This window comes from Balearica regulorum, chromosome 11 (assembly GCF_011004875.1).
Source record: "Balearica regulorum gibbericeps isolate bBalReg1 chromosome 11, bBalReg1.pri, whole genome shotgun sequence".
NCBI lineage: Eukaryota > Metazoa > Chordata > Aves > Gruiformes > Gruidae > Balearica > Balearica regulorum.
The window spans coordinates 16,973,046-16,997,037 of record NC_046194.1 but is presented as its reverse complement, the minus strand read 5'-3'; the positions used below and the strand labels follow the sequence as shown (position 1 = coordinate 16,997,037).

At 40.5% G+C, this 23,992-nt stretch overlaps 1 protein-coding gene across 3 annotated transcripts in view; it reads left to right on the top strand.

The window, feature by feature from the left end:
• The window catches only part of IL1RAPL2 (interleukin 1 receptor accessory protein like 2), a 406,561-nt gene that overhangs the window by 11,531 nt on the left and 371,038 nt on the right, over positions 1 to 23,992 (top strand). Inside the window, exon 2 of one of the 3 annotated variants that reach the window (XM_075763494.1) lies at positions 7,926 to 8,042. In XM_075763494.1, coding sequence (XP_075619609.1) covers positions 7,961 to 8,042 — 82 coding nt within the window. In that variant the 5' untranslated portion in view covers positions 7,926 to 7,960. Of the gene's footprint in view, positions 1 to 7,925; positions 8,043 to 23,992 lie in introns of those variants that run through there. The other 2 variants (XM_075763495.1, XM_075763496.1) reach the window with 2 other exon arrangements.

The following is a 23,992-nucleotide window of genomic DNA, read 5'->3' as shown; positions in this document are numbered from 1 at the left end:
CGAATACAGTGAAAGCAACTTGCCTTTGCTGACAGCAGAGCAAAGTGCCCTGTCTTGCTTCTCTGGAACTGTGTTTTCTAAGTGGAAAACTGTGGAAGAGTGTTTTATAAGAGGCGTAACAGCTGGTATGTCATCTTTTTCTGTTAATTCTGTCGTCTTTGAGCATTATATATTAGTTAGGGAAGCACGTGGCCATGAATGAGATCAAGGAATGAAATTCTAAGCACATTGCATGCAGAGTTGTGTTCTCTCGGTGCTTGTTTCATTAATGTGCAGGAGTGAATGTGGACCACGTTTGCCATGAATAATGCAAATATTGTTATTGTGTAAATATTGCAGAGGTATGAATGTATATAGGAGCAGATATAAAGTCAATACGGCTGACACTTGTAACAACTGCAGTCCATCTTCTACGTGGTCCTGAAAAGAGGACTGTTTTAAGACGCTGTAAAAGCAGTTTCTCTATAAAAGCAGGGAATGTTTCAGCATGCAGATGGCAGCCCAGTCTAAAATCTAGTTCTGTTTTGTGCTGAGCACCTCTGTAATGAGCCTTGAGGAACACAAGGGGAACAAGAGAAGCAGTGTGGGGGGAAGTGCAGGGATATACTATCTTTCGGGATTGAGACCTCTCTTTGAACTAACTGTCTCTCCATTTTTAATAGCTTTTCTACAAAAGCTGCTTGGGGAACAAGGTTGGTATGAGTATGAAAGAAGCAAAGCATCTAATCTTTTGGCTTAATAATGCTTTTGCGTAGGCTGCTGCGAATTGGACAGGCTTCCTTATTGATGTAAGAACCGTGAGTGAGTTTTGAAATTGGTGTGGGTGAGAATGGACTCTTCTCATCTCTTTTAATCTGAAATTTCTCCTTTTGTGGTTGAGGCTCTGTAGAGGAGACCTGTGATGGCTGGCAAGACCATCTAAAGCACTTGGGAGGAAAGGCCATGACCTGAGTGGTGGTGTTTGCTTTGGGTGTCAGCAACTGAAGAGCCAGAGTCAGGTGAAGCCATGGGTTTTTTGGAATTTACAAGGGTTTATCAGTGACTCTGAAGCCTAAGAGTTCTCATTGGCAACTTGCTTTTTTATTTTCTCCCGAGAGAGCTGAAAAGCAGGGTTCAGAGTCCTTTTTTCCTGAGCAGAGCTTCTCCACAGCCCAGGGCAGGCTGGCTGGGCTGCATCTGAGAGAGTAGCCTCCAAGTTCATCTGAGCCCAGAAGAAGCCTGTCCTCCTGGGACAGTGCCCAGCAGCTGTCTTGGCATTGGGAAGCATACGTGGTCATCTGTGGCTGGGCTCCTCTTTCCCCTCGAGTGGCTGTGATTACTGCCGCAGCTTACTCTGCTTTGGGAACTGCCTTGCTGTAACTGCGTCAGCTCTAGGACTTAGGCTGATTTAAGCTGATTCTTAAAATCACTCCCCTTTCCCCAGTACTGGTGTACATGTTCAGCTTTCCAAGTGTAGACCGTCTTCACGTTTTCTTCTCTCCCTCAGCTGGGTTTTCTGTAATCTTTTAAGTACTTCTGCAAAGTGGTAAGAGGCTAAGCCCCACTCTGTAAACCTAAACTCCCTGGGTCTGACAGCCTTACATTGCCTACGGTACTTCACGTTGCCTGAAATACTGTATTGATTAAACCACAATCTGCAGAAGTAAATATATGTAGAATATTAATAGCTCCTACTCAAGGGGAAAAAAAGGCTATAAATTAATAGATCCATTATGTTGACCTCATAAACCATGAGGGCTTCAAGTACAGCTGTAATCCTCCTCCCGCAACATGTATTTCACTTTGAATGTCTATAAAAGGCCTGGACTGCTCAAATTTAAAAGCTGTGATACTGGACAAGCATATCCATATATCCTGGGATGTATAGTTAGAATATTACAAAGTTAAGGCTTGAACTATAGTTCTCTGTAGAATCCAGGGTAGTGCTGAATCAGTACATCATTGATGGTGCAGCTGGGCTTAAAAAATAATAGCTAACTTTCCAGATCCTTTGTTGTTCTTGTTGTTCCTCCTTACAGTTTTCTGCATTTTCAAGTGCAGGGGTTGCTGCAATAAGGGAGGAGTAGGATTCAGGGATTTAAAATCCAATTTGAAGATATAATGAACTTGAATTCTGTGTGAGTTGCTTAGGGAATCGAGGTCAGTCTGTGGCGTGAGCTGATAGTACTCAATCTGCTAATCAGTGCTGACTAGTTCTACTTCTTTTGGTTCATGAATCTGTTAAGATGGGCTGCTCAGTTTTTTGTCAAATTTTCTTAGTAGAGATTTAGAGGAGTGTCTATATTTGAGTAGTGATGAATATCTACAGAGATATTCTATAATATCTGTAGAATTTTGATTCTATAGATATTGGAATCTTTATCTGTATTTGGAATATTTCAGGGGATTTTTCCATTTCTGGCTCATACTGCCCTGCCAGCGAGTAGGCTGGGAGGGGACGCAGTCAGGACAGCTGACCCAAACTGGCCAAAGGGATGTTCCATACCATATGGTGTCATGCTCAGTATGTGACTTGGGGAAAGCTGTTTGGGGTTTTAGACCGCAGCTCGGGAACTAGCTGGGCATTGGTGGTCCGTGGGTGGCAAGCAATTGTGCTGTGCATCAAATGTTTTGTATATTCTTTTATTATTATTATTATCTTCCTTTTCTGTCATACTAAACTGTCTTTATCTCGGTCCATGAGTTTTACTTTTTTTCCCCCCAATTCTCTCTCCCATCCCACTGGCGAGGGGTGGGAGGAAATGAGTTGTGTGGTTGTTTTAGCTGCCTACCAGGTTAAACCATGACAAGGGCAAAACACCAGTTTGCTCACAGTGTTGTGTCTGCCACTTTAACATGACTAAAATTATTTCTGCTCTTTGCAGCCAGAAATGTTAATGGGAGAGGTTATTGTGTGGAGGCCATCCGCTGTGGTGTGGGGTTTTTTTGGGTTTTTTTTTTTGTACTTGACACTGAAGCCCATTTTCTTGTTTCAGTGTTATACTGTAAGATGCTTTTTGAAGCTTTAAGATGCTGCTCTTGGTATCTTCTATGGTTGCCATTTGGAAGTTATTTAACTTTTTAATGGAAGCATTACAATCTTTCAAGCAAAACTCTCCTAACGCCTAAGAGAGTGGTGCTATTTGTTTCTTCTGAAATAGCTGATAAGATTCTGAGTTTAGCCCTTTCATATCACAAAAGATCTGTGAGTTTTACTGTTTGTTCCTTTTCTTTTGTATCCAGACATGCAGCCTTCGGAAGAATCATTACAGATTGGTGTTGTGACCTTGTCGGGTGCTCTGTGTATTTAGTTGTCATTCCCTTTGCTTCCTAAGGACAATATCGTGGTCTTGTATTGCTATCATGCAGCTGATACACCGTTGAGCTGGTAATAATCACAGACATTTTAGAGGTTGTCTCATTGTTGGTGGTTACTTTCAGTTCGCACAACACAAGCACTGCAAGGTTCCCTCTGCGGTTACCTCAGTGTAAAATTTCTTGTAGAATTTCAGCTGAACAAGGAGAATTAGCAAGTTCTGAATTTGAGCCCAATGGAGGCTCAAATCCAGCAAGACAAATGCCAAATGCACATGCTTTGTAGAATTAATGTTCATTGTGTATTTAGACAACGTAACTGGCTGGTTATGATGGTGAAGATACACAGTGAATTAGGCAAAATGAAATATTCTTTGATGATCATTGAGCAGCAGAGCGAAGAACACTGCATGTCCTGTATCAAGCAGAGCTGAAGATACATTATTTGAACTAGCATGCCTCTCTGATCTTAAATATTTTCTTGCTTGTGTTTGAGGTATCAACAAAAAGGGACTGGTGCCCATTGTGGATTGCTTCCATGCAGCATATTACATAGAGTGAAAATCTTTCAGTAATAAACAGCTCAAAGTGTGGTGTGTTGGCAAAAGAAGAGAAGACCTGAGGGAGAGTTCATATTAAAATTCGAAGCCTTAAAAAAGTGAAGTGGGGAAATGGTTTGAAAAGAAATGAACAGAAGTCACCATCTAGCATGCCGTAAAGACAACGAAAGAATTACTGTTGCCATTTCATCCTTTGTATGTGGAGTGAAAACTGTAATTTATTTCTGTGAGATTTCTGAGCAACAAAACCTGACAACTGGAAACCACTAAAGAGGTGGGCTGCTGTTTTTAATGAGCACCTTCTGCATCGCAGCTTCTGTGGAGAAACCAGAACCTACAGAGCCTCACGGTGTGTCAGCAAATCTTGGTCTGCGCGCAGACGTGTGCCTGAGTGCACACATGCACCACTTTCCTTGCTTTCTCTCGAAAAGGAACACTGTATAAACAAAGCTTGTGGTAGAAATTAGAGCAAACCTAAATTATATTTAAAGCAGGAACGTGGGAATCGCAGTGCTGGGTTTTGTGCAGAATATTAATGCTCCAATTTCCTTCTTGTTTCTAAGCACTTTCTTCTAACCTTGTCACTTGAAATTCTCTTGAATCTGGGAAGCTATGTGAACTGAAGTGGGTGCTAGAAGGACAGCAAGCATTACATGAAGAAAACGGAACACTATTTCCCAAGTTCTGTTTTCTGAGGACTCAGAAGAAAGAACTAAGTTTGTCAACATAGGTGAAGGGCATCAGGCAGCATATGGGAATCAGGGTTTCTGTTAGAAGAACAGAATTTGTGCTGCATCACAGCCTGGTCTCCTTGTAGCTGCTGGGTGCTCACAGCAGACTGGGAAAGCTGCCTGAAGGTCTGTAGCATCAAATGGTATGAAGAGGGAAGGGAGGCCTCATTAGCAGTGGAACGATTGAAAATAAAGTTGTCACACCTTGCTTCTCTGACACTTCTCCCTCTGATGGTAGCAACCTCCCTTTACTTATCTCGATACAAATGCAACCTGGCACATCACAAGAAGGGCTGGATTAACTTGTTTAGCGATTATTCCAACCTTCTCAACAAACACTCTCGATGATCTTGGGCAAGTTAGCTGTAATTGGTATTTCTATATCCTTATTAAGACAGATGTCTTCTTCACTCTTCTGGGAATGGTCCTAAACTTGGTCACCCTCTTGAGAGGGTGTATCCAGTGGAGTACTATGTTCTTGTTAAAGCTGTGAGGCCCTACTTACTGCTTGGAGTTGACAGCATCACAGTGAGCAGCTCCTCAGGGAAATGCTGCTCAGCGCATGTGAGGAGAAAGTTTGTCAAATGACAGAATCAGTGCTGCTTGGAGGAAAAGGCCTCAATTATAGAAAAATGGTATTAAATGTTAACTGGTTTATCCCATCTCATATCTCTTCAGGCTTATTCATGTTCTTCATCTGACCATGGATATTCTCCCACTCATTTATTTCTAGAAGTGCTAGTAGGTCTAGCACAGGATTGTCTTGAGTCTCTAGTCCATCCCACTGCCTGATAGGTGAGCGAATGGCCCAGAGGAGGGAGCTGTGAGACTGGTTCCGCTGGAAGACACGGTGGGAGTCTTGGCAGGCTCAGCCCCAGAAATTTCCTCCTGAGCAAATTTCGTGACTTTTCCTTGGACACATATGACCTTCCTTCTTCTGGCTGCTTGGCATTCTTCTGGAGGAAATATATCTTATACTGTACCTTGCATTCTTTGTAAAATTGTATGTTTAAAAAGTTATCTATAATATGGCAGTTTGAACAGCCTTGTTGTCTATAGCTGTCTGCTGTCTCAGGACAGTAATTGGCTGACCCACTGGTCACACTGGTGTGACTGTTCCTACCTTCTTCCAGTTGGATGTCTAAGATGATGAAGATGACACCTCAAACTCTGATGTGTATTTTCATGCCAGCTTCAGTGGGATTGTGTCAAATGTGACAAGCTGAGGCTCTGGGCTAGGCTGTGAATGACTGGGTAGTGGAGTAGTTTCTTGCCCTTTTCCTGCTGCATTTTCCTGATTTTTGCAGGAACAGAGACTGCCTGCCTTGGTGAGGTCAGGGCTTCAAAAAGCAAAGCTCCTATCAATGCTGACAGAACCAAGAATTTTCCCCTATCTCTAGCATGAATGTTGGCTGGCAGAACTTGCTTTGAATTTTTAAGTGTATTTAATGCAGCATAGCGCGTTTGGGGTGGGGATGGAGGGACCCACATGAAAGAAGACCTAGGAGTTACATACCTCAGCTGTAATAACTGAAGGGAGGGAAGCGGAGAAAGTAATTTGCAAAGCTACTCTTGAAAATCACTCTAGCGTAACATCATCATTACAATTATCTGTCAAAAGATTTAGTTCAATTACTTTTTTTAAGCTCTCTTGTCAAGATGGCCTTGCTTGTTTCAGGATTTTGGTACTCCAAGGAGAGGTTAAGGGAGAATGAATACTAATTCTGCTATTAACCACTGTCAGACAGCCTTCAGCACGTATTATTCCTTGAAAACCCCTTTAGTGTTGTTACTGTGGGGAATCAATAGGCATAAAGTGCCAACGGGAACATAGAATGCACGGGGGGAAAAAAATCCCCTGTCCTTTTATAGCTCGCAGTACGGTAGGGTGAGAGGGAGAAAACTTCAGTTGTAAGTGGTAATTTTGAAATAATTGAATAGCAGCATAATTGCCACTGTGTAAAAGATTATACATGGTTCCTTACATCTTCTTCACACAACAGTAGGCTGGTAGTAGAATTGCAAGGGAAGAATACTTGATGTAATAAACTCAAATTAAACTAAATAATTTTCAGTGACGTGCAGGACATTACACCCTCTTGTGGGTTTATCACGTTGAGCAACTGTTCGGAGCTGCAGGAGTCTGGGCTGGTCCCAAAGTTTGAGGGTGCCTCGGAGCGAGCTGGGCAGGCGGATGTGGTACAGCATTTAAGAAATGATTCTGTTTTGTTGGCCTTCATTTTGACTACTAATGCAGGTAGTTTTGTGGATTTTTGTTTAAAAGAAACTGCTATAAAATGTTTGCTGAATCTTTTGGTGCAAATAATAATTTTATACTGATTTAGATGACTGCCCTCTTTATCTGAGAATAAGGGTCCTGATCAAAAGTCTGTATCTGATATGGAGATGGATTCCTGGAGTCTAAATATATCAAGCCACTTAAAGGCCTGTGACTTCAAGCTAAGCATATATTTCAGGACTCTAGCTTATAATTAATCATCTCTCTTTTCCATTTAGATATAGAGAGAGAGATATAGAGAGATGGACTTTGCTTAGTTCAAGTTTGTTCTACCTGTTTTCAAGTACAGATAAAGAGCCTCAGTCTGCTCTTGCTATGTTTTCTTGAATGACCTTGTACTTGTAAATAAAAACAGATTTAGTTCCAGTAAGTATATAAAATTAAAAATACAATTTTAAACATTATTTCTTTTTTAAATTTATGTAATATAAAGTAGGTAGTAAAGTTCACAGGAGAGACTACTTTTATCTTTTTAGTAAGAATCCCGAGACCTGTATTCATTGATTTCTGAATTTTGTTCACCTGCCTTTACCTTATTTTATAGGAGAACTCTCTGGAATAGCATTAATTAATTGTAGGAGCTTTTACAAGGTGACCAGTGGGAAAATACGATTGCTAAGAGGAATTGCATGAATAACCTATTCTTTATCTTTTCCTGAAAAATGTGAAGTTTTTTTTAAATATGTGGCCTGTTTGTATGAGACAAAACTAATCATGACCATCAGGGTCTTCCCCTTAAATCATGTACAAAAATCTGCCAGATTAGACCCATACTATTTCAAATAAACAGTTAAATCTTGTGGGTTTTTTAAGCAAAATGGTATTTTCAAAGTGTCATTTAAAAAAACCCCAGCCCTTTTGTGTGATAGAGATAAATTATTCATAGACAGTTACTTTGAACCGTTATGTTTTCCTACCTCTGCATAAAAATAAACCCAGAAGTCACTAGATTAAGCCATTGCCCTGTAACCGTTCTTTGAGAAATGTTTAACTATAGCTGCTGCTTTGTTGTAGTGAAGAGCTGTGATTCAGACTTCATACTATGTTTGCATTTCAGCTGTCACAGAAAGTGAAAGATGAAGCCTCTTGTTCTCTTGGTTCTTGTGATCTGTACTGTAGTCAGCATGAATTTGAAGCTCGTGTCAAAGAGAAATTCTGGTAAGTCACAGAAAAATATTTTTACTTTTGAATCTGGACCTAGTGCTCATGCAATCAAGCATTTTAGATGACTGCTTTTTGTTTTGCATTAATACTTCTTGTTTTCTTCTGAAAAAAAAAAAAAAAGGTCATAACCAATATGGTTTGCTTACCAGATGTTACAGGATGATTTTTCTCACTATAATGTTCTGTTGATGTGACTAAGATATTTGAAAATTCCTTATGTTTTCTTTTAATAATAATAATTAAAAAAAAAAAGAAAAGAAAGAGAAAAGGTTGATCTGATTGAAAACCTATAAAGGTAATAATGACTTTGGCATTAACATTCAATCTTTTACTCATGCTAAGGGATTTTCTTAACTGTGGATGTGGTTTGTGGTGAATTTTAAGTCTGGATGATTTTTTTGTATGTTGGAAGGGCATCTTCCAAAAAGTCATGCCAGCCATATGTGCGATCATATGTGAGGCTAACTGGGAAGAGCTTTCCTAGGTAGATTATCTCTGGCAGTAGAAGGGAGTGGGAGTTGGTTTATGTTTACATCTGCTTTTGAAACCCACTAATAGTAACAGAACACTTCAAAGAGGTATTACAGTATCTCCTTCCAGGATACACATTTGCAGAATTAGATGTCACATCCCAGGCTAGGAAGCATGACTCTGGGAACCACCAGATGCTAGGCTGAATTCTTTCTGCTGGGCTAGAAAGTATAAATGGGTGTTGCTAAATTGAACTAGTCTACAGCTTTTTGTTGTGGTTATTGTGCCCTGAGCCCTGTTTGCCCTGTGAGAGCAGTTATGGATTTGGCTACAGTGGAGTTTGATCTAAACTCTAAGGGCGGTGGTGTTCCTGTTTTTCAAAACTGCTATTACTGGCCTGGATGGGAACCCCTATGAGATCCATAATCTGTATAACTGAACAGCCTTGATTCACTGATGCCCGGCAACACCACCTGGCTGCAAGGAAGGACCTTTGCATTTCCTTTATCAGAAGTACGTATCTGTAGAAGTAACATGCCTGTGTTTATAGCATCATTCAGCTAGTGGTTTAATTATATTTTAGTGGGGTTTTTTGTGTTTGTGGTGGTTGTTGGGCTGTTTTGAGGTTTTGTTTTTTTTTAATCTGCTTTCTTTGACTGCAGAATGTCTTGTGTTATTGGCAGCTGATGACAGTATCAATTCAGGTTGAGTGCTGGTGGGAAAAATGTTTTAATATGTTAGACTGCCTATTGCTAAATATAGCCCACTAGTGAATAGCTTTTTTCTTTTCTTTTCATTTGATTGAGTTGGTATATGTTGAGTATAAGATGAAGGGGGAAAATGCCCGTAAAGTAAAATTATAGTTTTTTTTGCAAGTACATGAAAATGTAGTTGATTTTCACCTTCAACATTCATTCTATTATATGTGCTGATTTTTAGCTCGCTGTGTGGAGCAAACTCTTGATTTCTTTCTATTTTTGCTTCTTCTTTTTCTACTACATTGCGTGTGAAATGCATTTTCTGTTTCTGTGATTTCAGCACTTGGAACAAAATTGATAATTTGACTCCCTTTCTGAAAGGGATCTTTAGATATGAAGGACTGTTGTTTGACTCTTGAGGGCTTCACTAAATGTTATCTGTTTTGAAGGGACAGATGCTCCAGAGGTTTCTGAACTTTAACTATTTGTATTCTTGTTTAAGAAGAAAATCAGAGAGAGTGGATGGATGCAGCCAGGCAACACAAAGAAACAATGAGACCATGTTGCTTGATAGGGTGACAGTAGCTATAGCATGCTGTAGTTCAGGGTCTTTTTTTTTTTTTTTTTTTTTTTTTACTGATGTCTTGATAAAGGAGAGTAGGAAGGGGAATGCAATTTAATGCTTATTTGTGGGCAGCTGCGCTGCAGTGGAAACAGCAGGATGTCTGAACACAGGAAGACTGTTTCAGCTGCAGATGGGACCTTGGGGGTGGGGGGGACTGGATGGGGTGCCCAAATGACACCCCGTGGATAGGATCTCTACAGCAGTGTTCTGGATGGATGCTGTAGTCTTGGGTCTTGCTGGCTATTGGTATGGGGATGTCTAAGTTGGTGAGCAACTTTACAAGAGGAAGGGAAATTGTGCAGACAGTTACGTAGAGCTGTGTGAAGCAGTGCATGGAAAGTGCTGACACTGATGATAAAGACAGATTTGGGCTACTAGGTCAATAAACCAGCAAAATCAGGGTATTGGTATCTTTGCTGACTTATGTAGACTGGCATTTTCCCAAGCAGTGTGTAGAATTATTGCATGAATGGTCAGAATTGTGATTAGTGTTAAGTACAAGAGCAATTATGAAGTTGACTAGCATGTGTGTAGTATCGCATAATGGAATATGAATTCCTAAAGGGGCAGGCAGAATCTAAAGAGAGCTGAGTTGAAGAGGACTTGGAGTGGAGCAAGGAGAAGGTGTAGTGTTGTCTTCAGGCAATGCAAAGGCATCACTACAACTCAGGCAATCAAGGGGGAGGGGGGAAAGAATGTCCAGAAGGGCATTATCAGTGAAACTGAAGTTGCCTTAAAGAGAACAGTGGTTTGGCTAGGAAGTCATCTTCAGAGGCTGATTGGAAAATATTCCTTCGACGCTAAGGAATGGAAACCCAAGGAGAGAAAGTTGAGAATGGGACTTCAGACAGCAAATGCAGAGAGTACACAGGGTCTGGGCAACAGGCAAGAGTCATCAAAGAGAGATCAGGAGTGGAGGATCTGAGATGTCAAACAGAAGGTGATGAAACAGTCCTCCAGTTGCAAGCATAGAATTAAAGTTTGCTGAAGAAACAGTTCTCATGGAAGGGAAAGCAGAACTGAAAGAGATCTGTCTCATGTCCTTTACTTGCCCTTTGTTAGAGATTCAGGAGTCCATATTTCCATTTGGAGAAGACAAGCAGGAATGCATGTGAGGCCTCAGATAGGTTTTAGAGTTCCTTGCAATGCTGCAAAAATGACACAGAAACTCATAGCAAGACAAATTTGTTTGGCTGCTTCTCACTTGAGATGTGGTGCCAAAATAATTAAAATGGGTGAGCTAATTTAATTATGCTAGTCAGATTCTTCGTTACAGGCAGCAACTTCCAGATGCTCCAGAAGAAATCTGTCATGTCTACAGAGTAACGATTGCTGTTTGTGGTGGGAACTGAACAGTTTGCCTCAAGCATCTGTGTGAATGTAACATTGACTTAAGTTTCACAAGCATTTCTTAATATTAAGAAGCTTTTTTGCAAGCTGCACATCATCCTTTCTGCCTGCTTTAAGAAGTAAAACTGAGTGAACAGCTATTGCTGTGTCTGCAGCCTTAGCAGTAGCCTAGAAAAGGGTATTTTACAGGTGGAGGTTATACAAATAAATTGAGGATGTGGGAACTGCTAGGTTCCTAGCTGGCAGGTGATTTCCCTTTAACCTGATTAAGTGACTTCTCTTCCCAAGCCCTTTGTATATAGTGCTTTGAATAATCATAGCAGGGAATATAAAACCAATTAAAAGAACATTGCATTTTTTAAGTAAAAGATTTTTCAGATTATAGATTCTGTTTGACTTACTAGACATAATTCCATTAGTGAATAATTGATACCATTTATTGTTGCTGTATTTATTTGCTGAGCTGAAATACCCTGTCTCAGCATGCTAGAGCTCCAGAGGGCATGCCAACCTTGTGTGGAGGAGCACGGGCAGACATTCGCAAGGTTTCTACTAGGCTGCTGGCTGTAGAGCTGGTAGTAGTCTTTCTGCAGGTTAACATGGCTTAATTGGCTCAGGCCTGGCACTGGTATGTCCTCCAAGCTACAGAGCCAGAGCCTTGTGTCTTCTCTTCTGTAGTGTGTCAGACAGATGTTCTCTGGGATTCTGGCCTTCCTTTTCCTCCTCTTTATCTTGGGAGCACCCAAGAGGCAGTCATATGCCAGAGAAGCAAGTGTGTCTGCTCACACACCTCACCCACCCCATCACCCTCCACCTGTATCCAACTTTGTCACCAATGGCTTGGGAGAGAGGGCTTGCCGTAGCATCATGCCTTGCTGTGCATGGCATAGCCAGATCCTCTCATTGATGTTGCAGTGTTTGGGACTTAGTGCTTTAACACATTCATTTAAAACCTATTGGCTTGATTTTTCATGCCTTTTAAATGTTGTGCAACAACTTACTGTGCTCTGCTATAGATGTTTCAGGAGAGCTTTGCTCTCCTACTAGTTGTCACTGTTCTAGCCAAGGATTTCCCTCTGCTCCCTTCTTTCTCAGTCTGTCTGTATTGGTGCCTCATCACTTTGGCCATGAAAACTGTGACACACATGGAAATGGAGGTGTTTATACTTCAGAGGTGACTCATGGATTTGTGCCTGGAGTGGGATATCCTAGAGGAACATAACTCTTAAAAGTCTGTTGCTCCTGCTGGGTTGGGCGCCTAGAGGAGCTGCAGGATGAGCCCTCACAGTTGCCATTTGCTTTTTGTTTGCAATTGCATCTACCTGAAGAGCTGACTTCTGGCCCTCATGTAAAATGCATGGCTATGGGTTCTCCCAATGTCCGAGATATGAATGATGCAAAACAGGCTTTCAGCTTTTACTTCCTGCAAGTAACGTGCATACATAGAGTAAATGGGAGCTTGGCAGCATTAATCAGCACGCACTGATCTCCTACTTTCCCCAGAAAATGTTAAGTTATTCACAGCTCCAGCAAACAAAAAAAGTCGAGATCACTGTTGTTCTAAGCTGTCATCGGTGGGGGAATGTAGGGTCCCTCTTGCATACAGTTGTGTCTGCTCACAGGTTCACGGCTGCTCTCCATCTGTTCAGTTTGGATCAGTGGGAAGCGAGGAGCCAGGCTCCTGTACTCAGTCAGGTCTCGGGGGGCTACCAGCCAGGAAGCTGTGAAGCATCGGTAGTCCGTGCACCTTGTTATGGGAGTCTCAGTCTTGGTTTCCTCTTTTCTAGAAAGAAAGCGGCATTGTAGCTAGACAGACTTATCTGGGAGACAGCTGGCAACATTTAGACATTCTATTTGCTGGTGGGGAGGAAGGGAGATGCATAGAGAAGAACAAAAAAGGAAATAATCTGCTAGAAGCTTGGGGTTTTTTTTAGTGACCTCAGCCTGACAGGGTTTAAATATTGAACTTATTTAAACACTCAAATTTTTAGCTATTACACTCATTTAAAATGAGTTCATGTATAATTTAAACAATTAAAATATTGATCTGATACTTAAATATTAAAGCTAGACTCCTTTCCCAAAAGGGAAACCGCAACTGTATCTGAATAAAATAAATGAACACAATTAAATTGTTCCAAGTGCAGTAAATCACAAAGGTAGGATCTTTAGGGATAGGGGAAATAAGCAAAGCATGAAAGAAATGTCACTTCCTCAGTTAAAAATCTATAATCTTCCACTCTTGCAATATGAGCATTATGTCAGCTGTTTGGATATCTGTTCTACATCTAGCTGCAGCATGTAAGAGTTTATTAATAATATCTGAACCTCCAGTAGACATTTCATCATGATTGAGAAATCTTCCAGCTCTGTGCCTTTGACTGGATATTTTTTTTTTTCCTCCTCAAAATGGAACCTTTTAAAATTAAAAAAAACAAACTAATGTATCCAGGTGTCTTTGGTTTGTTTTCTTTAAGATCCTAAATAGAAATTTTGAGAGATCTTTATTTCAGTATTTCTAGTATGTTCACTTTGAGGGTGTGTGTGCTAGGTTTGTGTCCTTACTCTGAAACTGACTGTCCTGAGGGACAGAAAAAGTTGTTCTGGCATGATTTGTTTTTCAACTTGTTCATGAAAATATTTTTGGGAGGTCTGTCTTACCTAATGATTGAATTTATATAAATAATACAGCTGCAAACTTACCCAGCACACAGTCTTCAAGCTCAGCATGTTCACTAGTCCTACAGATGAGTGCTCAGTTTGGGACATCTCTTGGTCATGCAGAGACTCGGAGGTGACTTAGGGGGATATGGACCTATAAAACCTATGGGGAATTTGTGATGTAATGGCTTAGTTATGGTTCAACTCCTGACCAAGAACAGTTCTGAAGTGTGCTTGGTTTTTCGTAACCTGAATATGTGTTTAAAGCAGCTTTCGCAGACTGCTGTATGTATTTGAAGGAATGTAGATAAGGCTCCTTACACTGGACTAGGTATGAATATTAATACACATTCTCATATCTCTGTCCACTGAATTTAAAGAACTTTTTCTGCTTGCAGAACCTTGCTTGTTGTTTGGAGTGCATTTCAGTTTTAAATTGCTAGTCCTTGTGACACACTGGATCGGAAACTTCTTTTTTAGTTACATACTTGTTTTTGCCATAAGTGTAGCTGTGAACGTGGCAAGCAGTAAAATTGTGAGGTAGGAGATGCTGGAATCGCTATGGGAAAGAACAACAAAGGAGAATTAAGGTGCATTTTTGGTTATTTTTTGGCATTTAAGTTTGGAGAAGTTGGCTTTACAAATAATGAAGAAAACAGGTTTCCCTTTTTGGGAGGTAGAGTGTTAAGTATTTCAAGTTGTTGACTGAAGAAGGAAGGAATTCTTTTTAGTGTAGTGCATGTGTGTGCAAATGTTGGTATATAGACCTGCGTGAGATTGTTGTGGTACTGTTATAACTTGCTAAAGTAGAAATGATTGCCTATCTATGAGTTGAAAGCAAAATTGATCTGAGCTGCAGTGTCACCTCTAGAGTGTACGTTTTATCACTTTATTAATCTCTAACCCTTTCAAATCCAATTGATTCTTTCCTACAAGAAGCATGATTAGTACTTATAATACATACTGATACGAAAACATATAGTGCTCTGCCACTGAAGACAGAGACTTAGACAAAAGTTAAGCTTCCGACCTGAGCACTTTGCTTTTTCCATGATATGGTAACCAGGCTGCCTGTGCCTGAGCGAGTTCCTTCTTGCTTGCCCTCCCCATGTGGTTCCTTGTTCAAGGCAGGAAAGGGAGGCAGTGTGAGGGTATTTCTGTTAGCCTGACTTGTTTTAGACCTCTTCTACCTTTGAGATTCACAAAACTGTAGCTCTGTTGTGCTGCATATGACCTATGGAAACTCACTCCCAATCACTTTTGTTTTTGATTAAGGTATTTTGATACTTTAATTTAAGACAGGTGCAGTTGGTTTGCATCTTTGAGGGATCAGTATTCCTTTAAAAAGGTATCTACTGAGATTTCTATAGCCATTATTCCAAATGGGAAATTAAATAGTAATTGAATAAGTAGGAGACCATTTGATCCAGGCAGCTGTAAGCATTGTTCACTGGTTTTTAATAAAGAAACTGGTCATAGTAGCGGTACCTGACATGAGCCTTTTGTATCTGGCTTTCTCATTCCTGTTGCTGCAATGAAGTGGGAAAATTGGGAACCTGCATCAGACCCTGACTGCTAACCTGACCTACAGCCCCTCTGGGGCAGGAGGCATCAGGGAAAGTGGTACATATCAGGGCAAGCCCCAGAGGGATTCAGCTCCCCTTTCAGTCAACAGGCCTGAAACAGGGCAAAAGGGAAAGCCTGAAGTTCCCAAATTCCTTTCTAATGTTTAAAGTACAATATTTTGTATGTCACTCTTGCTTGTTTCTGGGGGACGTACTGCTGTTTAGGCATCAAGTAATCACATGTACAGTTTAAATGTTTTAGAGCTGTGTAGTAGAGGCCTTGAAACATGATAGTATTATTTTCTGGACTTTCAGTATTCTAATTGTGCTTTGTTACCTTGGCAGGGTTGGTTTTTTTAAAGTCTCATAGGACTATATGGTGTTTTTAGTAAACATCTGCTACCATGATATTTAATACAAGTGCTTTTTGTCTCTAATGCTTTGCATCATAGTTATTCCCATTTTATAGATGGTAGAAAATTACCTGGATGAAGTGATGTTCAGGTTGCCCAGCACACTGAAGGTGTGTGGATAACACAAATGAAATGTTTCCCTCTGTTCTGTTGCTAATGCCTTAGGCAAGGATGAGGAAAACAATGCTATCTTCTAGAAAAGTTTTGAGGCTAAATAAGCATGTGTGTAGAATGTGCTTTTATGTCCTTGGATACATGTGCTAGGGAAAAGTATTTGTAATTTCTGCTGTTTTTCAGTAGAAGATAGTAAGATGTGTCTGATAGAAATGGAGGAGGAAGAGGAGAGAGATTCTGCTATACCAGGTTTTGTGCACTAGTTTTAGGCTAAGAACTTTTGCCTTTGAATGTTCCAAGTCTGTTGTGTATATTGGCTATAAGCTGTCCTCCCAGTGTATAGTGAGGGACACAGGAGGAAAAAACACTTATGACTGTAAAATGGCATATGGAATACCTGAGGGACCACGAGCCTTGGAGGCACCAATTGTCTCTTGGGTAACCAAGTTTATAGAAACCTGTGTAGATACTTAGTCCTCTGACCTAAAGAACATTTGTTGATCATAAACGGCAGTGACTCTGCAGGCAGTCAGCTGCATTTGAACCACTCTGGGCTCCATCTGTGCTTACCTAGTAGCTGCCTTTAGATTTTTAGCAATACCAGGAACTGGAGTTCTGTCATCAGATGTGTGAATAGCTTAAAACAGCTTTATCCAAGGACACCTCAGTGTATAGTCTAACCAGATGTTCATGTTTGTTTAAAGAAATGCTGGTCCTTTCATCCCACTGTACAAATACATATAAAAATTTGAGTGCCAAGTTGTTTCACAGACTTTAAAAAAAATAATTATTTGAGAGTTAATGGATATTGACTGATATGGTGAAGATAGAAGTGACTTAATATTTGTGAAGACTGTTCATATAGTAGGTCAGATTTTTCACAAGATGACAGGAATTGCTTGGGTTTTGATTTAAGCATTATGTTTTTGTTTTGCGGATGCACTCTGTGATCCTAAAGTTATTTGGATCAATGTGCGAGCCACTTCATGCATGCTTTTGCTGTCTTACGTGTTCAGCAAAACACGTGGGCCTGGAAAGGGAAGAGTAATGTGAGAAATAATCATTCTGGTGTCTTTGAGGTAATGGTAAAATGCAGAAATATAATCACATTCTGCAGAATAGGGCTCGTCAGAATTTCTTTTTCAGTGACACAATTTCATTTTGAACAGTAAATTCTCTGAGATGGATACATTTAATAAGCAACGGAAAACTGCTGGAACATGAATCAAAGTCAGGGTTATTCTCAGGCCCTGTATCTCTGGGGCATTCAAGAGTTGCAGCTGAATGCCAGGACTTCTGAAGTCTTTAGTATGGATGTCAGATGAAGAAGCTGGAAGATTGAACACATAGTGGTCAGGACCCTCCTGTTTCTGGGATTCCCTGCTGGGAAGCAGTTGGCCATGCCAAATCTGTTGGGTTCCCTGCAGAGGAGATCTGAAAACTGAGAAAGTGAGAGCTTTTTAGTGGAGCCAGGTCATCCTGCAGGCTTCCTTAGCTCCCAGGTTGGAGGTAGATGTGCAGCTATCAGCACTGCTCTCTGGCAGACCTCCCGGGTGAAGAGGGGCCTGCTTCTTCCTCTCTAGCTGCAGGGTCCAATTACAGAGTATGTTTTCTTAAGAAAATAAACCTTTTTAAAAGTATTTCTGAAACCTGTTTGTTCTGGTACTTGAGGTTTAGAAAAGCAGATTTGAAACTCAAGCCAAGAAAATAATTATTGTAGATTTGAGCCCTTGAATCTATTACTTATTTTTGATGTGACCTTGAATCTTGTCCCACTGCATAAAGCCAGAGAGGTGTGAATAATGATGTGGTTTTAGACAATCAGAAATAAGGAAAGAAATTACAATGTGTATCACTAATGACATTTTGGATGTAATATTTCCATTCAAAATGACATCTGTAATTTTAGGCAAATCAGAGGACTACAGAGGCAACTGCACTTTGCAGTGGAGTGTCTCAGCTTTATTGGAGCAGATTGAAAGCTGAAGCTTTTTGGCTGACTTCTGATGTAGGTCAACAGAATTCTTATTCACTGTGACTTTACATCATATTATTTACAGCATTATGATTTTTTCATCTGGATTGGATGATTAAACTTGCTCTTTACCATTCCATTGTTATTGCAAATGGTTTTGTTCCAACTGCGAAACATGCCTCTGACTTAGGGCATGAGAGATGAAACCTAAATCCAGCTACCTGGGATGCCTGGCTGCAACTGTTTTGGACCTTACACAGGGAAAGTATAAACCTCAACTGATGAAGAAAGCATCTTTATTAAATGCTGTTTTATAAATGTCTACAAATGAACTGCTCCATTTCCTTCATAAACAGCTGTAATTGATAGTTTTCTCTGAAGGACGCAGATCCCATGCGAACAGTTGGTTGTCCAGCATGTTCTTGTGTGAAATCTCTTGCAGAATGTGTCACCAACTTGCTGCATCTTGTAATGAGGAGGACACTTGATGTGCTATAGTAATTTGTCTTTTGTAGTTGTCTTTTGGAACAATTTCCTTCTCCCCCCAGCAGTACCTTGGTCACAAGAACTTAAAAAAATGCAAATTCCATAATGTGGTTGTAGGATGGCTTGGTAATGTCAAACCAAGTTGAAATGTTACATTAAGTCTCTTATTGGTGTGTAAATAAGGGAGGCAAGTGTTTTGCTTGCTGGGGGCTGCTGGGTAAAAGCTCTCCTCTGTAACAGTTTCAGTGCTGTGATTGGAGTTGGCATGTTTTTCAGATTTGTGTAAGACAAGCGCATCCTTTCCTGCACATAGGGTTGCCCTTTCAGAATCGCGATGTGTAATATACTTGTAAAAATCAGATCTCCTTTAATGGTTTTATTGTGCACATGAAAGTTATGCATTATCAATGTAATTACTGAGATAATTTAATACTCGTTCTATGCTTTACTACAGTGCTTTCCAACAGGGAGCTGTAAAAGGTAATTTTGATCTCCTTAAACTTTGTTTAGGTTATTAAGAAATATTTTTTTAGTGGCAGAAGAGGGAATTCTATTTTTGCATAATCTAATAGCCCCTTAAGGCTCACCTTTTAAAATAACATCAGTCAAATAAGGGATGAGATGGGAGCATATTGCTAAGCGTTCGGTGATTCTTGAGCATGCAGCATCCATGGATGGTGATCCTCAGTTGCGGAGCTGTGCATCATTTGGTGATAGTCAGTGTCAGATATTTCAAATGAATGGGAGATGAGAGGGAATAAAACCATCAAAGCTTTTACCATGTAAGCGTGGTATTGGCTCTTCCAGTCTGTCCTTTGAGGCGTTACTAAAGGTACTGTAGTGACCCAAACAATCAGGAGTGAGGGAGAGGGCTGAGCTACCCCCTTTGCAGGATGCTGTTCCCTGTCTTGGCTGCGTTGGGAAGCAGCAGTGCAGGCCCTGCTCAGGGTGGTCCCAGCAGGGACTTCTCAAGCTTGTGTCCCACACAGGGTTTGGGCTCTGCTCTAAGGAATAAGACTGAGCTGTGTCATGTTCCTCTCTTTTATATTCTTCTTTTGGAAACTTTCTCTGGAATAAGATATATGGTAATATGCCAGGAGAATTAACCGGAGGAAGCTTCTACATAGAGTGAGAGAGGAGCTCATTAATTGCTTAAAAATTAGGCGGTCTCCATCTGAGTAATCGGTGTTGGCTGGCCGGCCTTCCTCAGTCTAAGTAGCAGCTCATTAGTAGAATACACACAGATGGTACTGTGCTCTAAGGTATTTAAAACACACAGGCAGAGTGCTGTATTAATAAGGCAAACCTGTCCTTAGTCTCCATGACTGAGTTTGCTACAAGCAGCAGAGGGAACAGTGTCATTTGGTAAATGCATTTCCATAAATTTATTTAGTTTTCACATTTTTCTGCAGATAACAGATTATGATAAATACTCAAAGTAGTTTACTGTTTCTGGAAAAATTGTACTGCAAGAACGGACTTACAATAACTATTTCATTTGTTCAGTAAGTAATTTACCCATATAATTGCCTAGAGGGAGAGATGTATTCAGACCCTAATTTTTATTTGGAATTTATATAGTTTTTTGCTTTTTGTTCTTATGATATTTTTCTGTATGCAGGGTGTTCACAGTTTATTCAAAACAAGACTTTTTCTGAATGAGTTGAGTTCCTTCTGCAAATTCTAGTGGATAGCAAAATAAGAAATCACCCACCAGGGAAGACAGAAAGTCCAGATCCTGGAGCCCCCAGCGCTGCTGCGGGAGAAGGAGCCACCCTGCAGCGGGTGAGCAGGGGCTGCGCAGGGGCACCACCGGCTTCCTTCCTAACAAACCTGCCAGCGCAGCTGAGGCTGTGCAGCCCTGGAGAGGTTCTGCACCGGGACTCCCAGCTTCAAAGCTGTAGGGTGAATTCAGTGGTGGTCATAATCATGGCTTCATTTCCAAATGACAGACTTGCCCTCTGCTCCTCATCCTGTGTGTCCCATTGAATAGGGAACTGCTCCATCCCTCCTTCAGGCAGTCTCTTTTTTGCCTGAACAGGGTCTGAGCCCATCTTATAATTACTGTTATCTATTAGTGCACTTGACTGTGAGCAGTGAGACTCTCTTTCCTCACTCCATCTGTGAATTCATAAGTGTATTGGCTTTCCTGTTTAAGAGACTTTTACCATTAAGAGTGGCCTGGGGAAGAAATTGGGCTCCCTCAGATAATCGTTCTTCCCCAGTCAGAGTTTGGTCTCCTATGTAGTTACACCTTGTTTAGAGCTACTTTTCCCATCAGTGCTTGCATGTCTTTGTCATGAACTGTGATAAACTCTTTCATTAGAAAGAGTTTAATGTTTCCTGTGTTGATTCTCTGCAAACTCAGTGCATTTCATGCCTTCCTTGAGGGGGGGTTTAAATAGAGCTGCCAGTTACACCCTTCTAGTGCACATTTTTTCACCAAACCCTTAACAGATCTCTTTGTCGCATTTTCAGCAGATATAATTTACTTTGTTGCTTTACTCTGTTTTTCATTTCTGATAGATTGGATGTCTGTTATTTGAGTGTATGCTGTTGAAAAGAAGGGTTCCACTTCAGCTTGATTAGTCTTTCTGTTGTTGTGTATGTATGTGCAAGTTACAGTGCCATTTTAGTAGATCTTTTTCGGTTAACGTTTGTTTTTGTGGAGTGTATTTTAAAAATACTAGCCTGGCCTAGGTCACTCAGGAACAGGTGTAGTCTGTGAAGAATATTTGAATAGTTACCATGTTGCTTTAGTGATACACAAGTGTGTTGAGTGATGCCGATCCTCTCTGAGGTAGACTACTATTCAGTTTAAGTCCTGCTTTGGTCTTAGGTTCAATCCTTGGTAGCATGTGTGGCTTCCACAGCCTGCACTGGAGGGAGCAGAACTATCATGAAACAATGTTTATTTTGTGGAACTCCAATATTTGAACCTGAAAAATTTGAAGAAACAGTGGAAGGTACTTACTGCTCTGGGGCAATGGGATTCAATATTTCCGAGGTCATTTAAGGATGGCTGCAGGTAGAAATGCAACTTAGTGGTATATGGAGAGATGAGAGGATGGGATAGATGTTGTGCAGAGAGAACTGGGAAGGCTTTTTGCAAGGATATTTGTAAAAGACTAAGGCTTTAGAAGAAAACCCTTTAAAATGTGTACTTGATTATAGATTTGGCTTGATGGAGAAGTGGGGAGGGTTTGAGGTTTACAAGGACAGGAAATTGCCAAATGATGTGATTTCCAAGGATCAGGAGTTTGGTGGCAGTGGGATTCCATAAACTGTTCAAAGGCGGCAGTGTATGCAGTCCTGGAAGTGAGGAGGGCTTTTAAGTGAAGGTGTTGAAGAAGAGAGAGCAGTACTTCATTTCAGCTGTCAAATTACAGGGTTATTTGATAGGGTTTACTAGTAACCCTAGGCTGTGGTTTGAGGTTTTTTTTTTTTCTCCTGCTATAAAGCTATTGAAGTTGGTGGAATTAAACTAGGAATTAACAAACATGACTGTGTAGCAATGGGACTGTTTCTCCCTTCTGTGTGCCAAGCTTCTGCTCATTTGGTGTGAATCTGCAAAAACATCCATTGATTTCAGTTATTCAGGAGCTAATTACCTCATAACCCACAGGATCAAGCAGCAGAGCTGCTTATTTAGCCTATAACAACACAGTTCTTATTATGGTGCCCAGTTGTGTTGGCAGTTGCTGCAGGGAACCTCCTATTGACCCTGCTTGTGAGATGGCTGCAGAGCAGGTCCCCACGCACGTATCCTGCCTCTAGACTGTGACTATTGTGCATGCAAATGGACAGCAATTATCATTTAAGTAATGAGTACTTAATGGCCGTTTGTACTCTGTAAATTTGAAGCATTTTGAAGCTGAAATTTCCCTGCCAGTATAATTTGATGTGTGTCACAAATTGCTGAGGTGAGAACACAAGCGGGAGGAAACCAAGTTATCAGTGGAAGTAGACTCTGACAGCTCCCTCTCCTACTTCTACCTCAGACATTGCAATGGGTGAATGGAGAGGGAAGTATAAATGTATCACAGTAAATCCCCAGGAAGAATCTTTGTATTTTCTAGGTAGTATCATGATGAAAATTGCACTGTAGTGGATTTTGTAGGGACCTGGCTCTCCATAAAAATAAAAGTCAAGTCTGTCAATATGGTAGGTGTAGTAGCAGAAATTTCCCTAAAATGACCTTGGCTGTGGTTTGACTAAACAATCAGCAAACAGTTTAGTACAGGCTGAATTCGGGCATGCTGTGCAGATTCCTTCAGTGCATCCACTTGAAAAGGCCCTTTAATGCTAATCCATTTGGAGACCACAGTATTGTTTCCAAATCCAAAATCTGAATTTTAATTGAAGTTTTGTACCCCACAAGAGAAAAGTAATACATCACTATTATTATTTCAAAGACAAATCTTTTGGGGGCAACTCCCAATTGCAATTCCTCAAGCATCTTTAAGATTCTCAGAAGCAAATCAATACATTTCTCAACAGCAACTCTCCTTGGAAACCCTCTCAATTACATATGATATGAAGAAACAAAGCTGTGGTGGTCTCCAGCTGAGCTTTGCCCATGAAAAACTGCATTTGCAACTGGAAACCTAAATGACATTGTAAAGCAGAACTATCTTTTGTAAGCAACTATCTTTTGTCAAGTACATGTGGTGATAAAATCACTTCTGAGGTTGGAATTGTTGACTCATTTAAACTGTAAGTTTTCATGGACTGGCATAGTGTTTCCTATATTTGGGTGGAGCTCTTGAGTGCTTCAGCTCTATGAAGGACAGGAATACTTTAGTAGTGCTAATTAGTGGCCATAGCCTGTCCTAAAGTGCTTGTTTGAACTTACAGTGATAACGATAAAATATTAGTCTCTCAGAATGTTAATTAAGATTACTTATAGACATTGGGATCAATTTGCGCAGAAGAGCAGAAATGCTGCAATTCCTGAAAGGGCTATTTTTTTAAACTTCAGAAACAACTATTTTAGTGATATTATTTGTGATTAACTTTTAATGGACTTTTGGTGATTTGAGTGACTAAGAACTACACTGTGGATCAAGTTGGGTACCATTCTCCAGCACTTGCCTGATTGAACGCACAAATTAACATCTTTCTGCAAGAAAATACATGGGATTGTCTGACCACCTGTTTAGTGACCATCTCAGTCCTGTTTAGTTTGCAGCAGCAAATATATATATATGTAATCTATATTTTTAAAGGTGGTACTTTGAGAGAAACAGTTTGTCGGGGTGGAAAGACTCAGTGCTGTGTAATGAGAGTTTGCGCATTAGTTCTTGGAGCAATATGGTTGGATGCAGCTAAAATGGTAGCGGCATCTCCATCTCCCTTTAAAAGGCAAAAGCAGCAATATTCTTAAGTAGCTAGAACAAATTTATTTTGTTTCGAACAAATTCATCGTGCTCAAACATGAGTGTTTGAAGGATGCTTCTGCCAAAAAAAGCTATTCGTCTGGGGTTTTTTTTGGGAATAACAGGCTGAAGATCTCCATCGTCTCCCATCATCATTGTGGCTATGAAGAGCCAGTGAAGGCCACCAACAGCTCTTTGCCAGGTATCT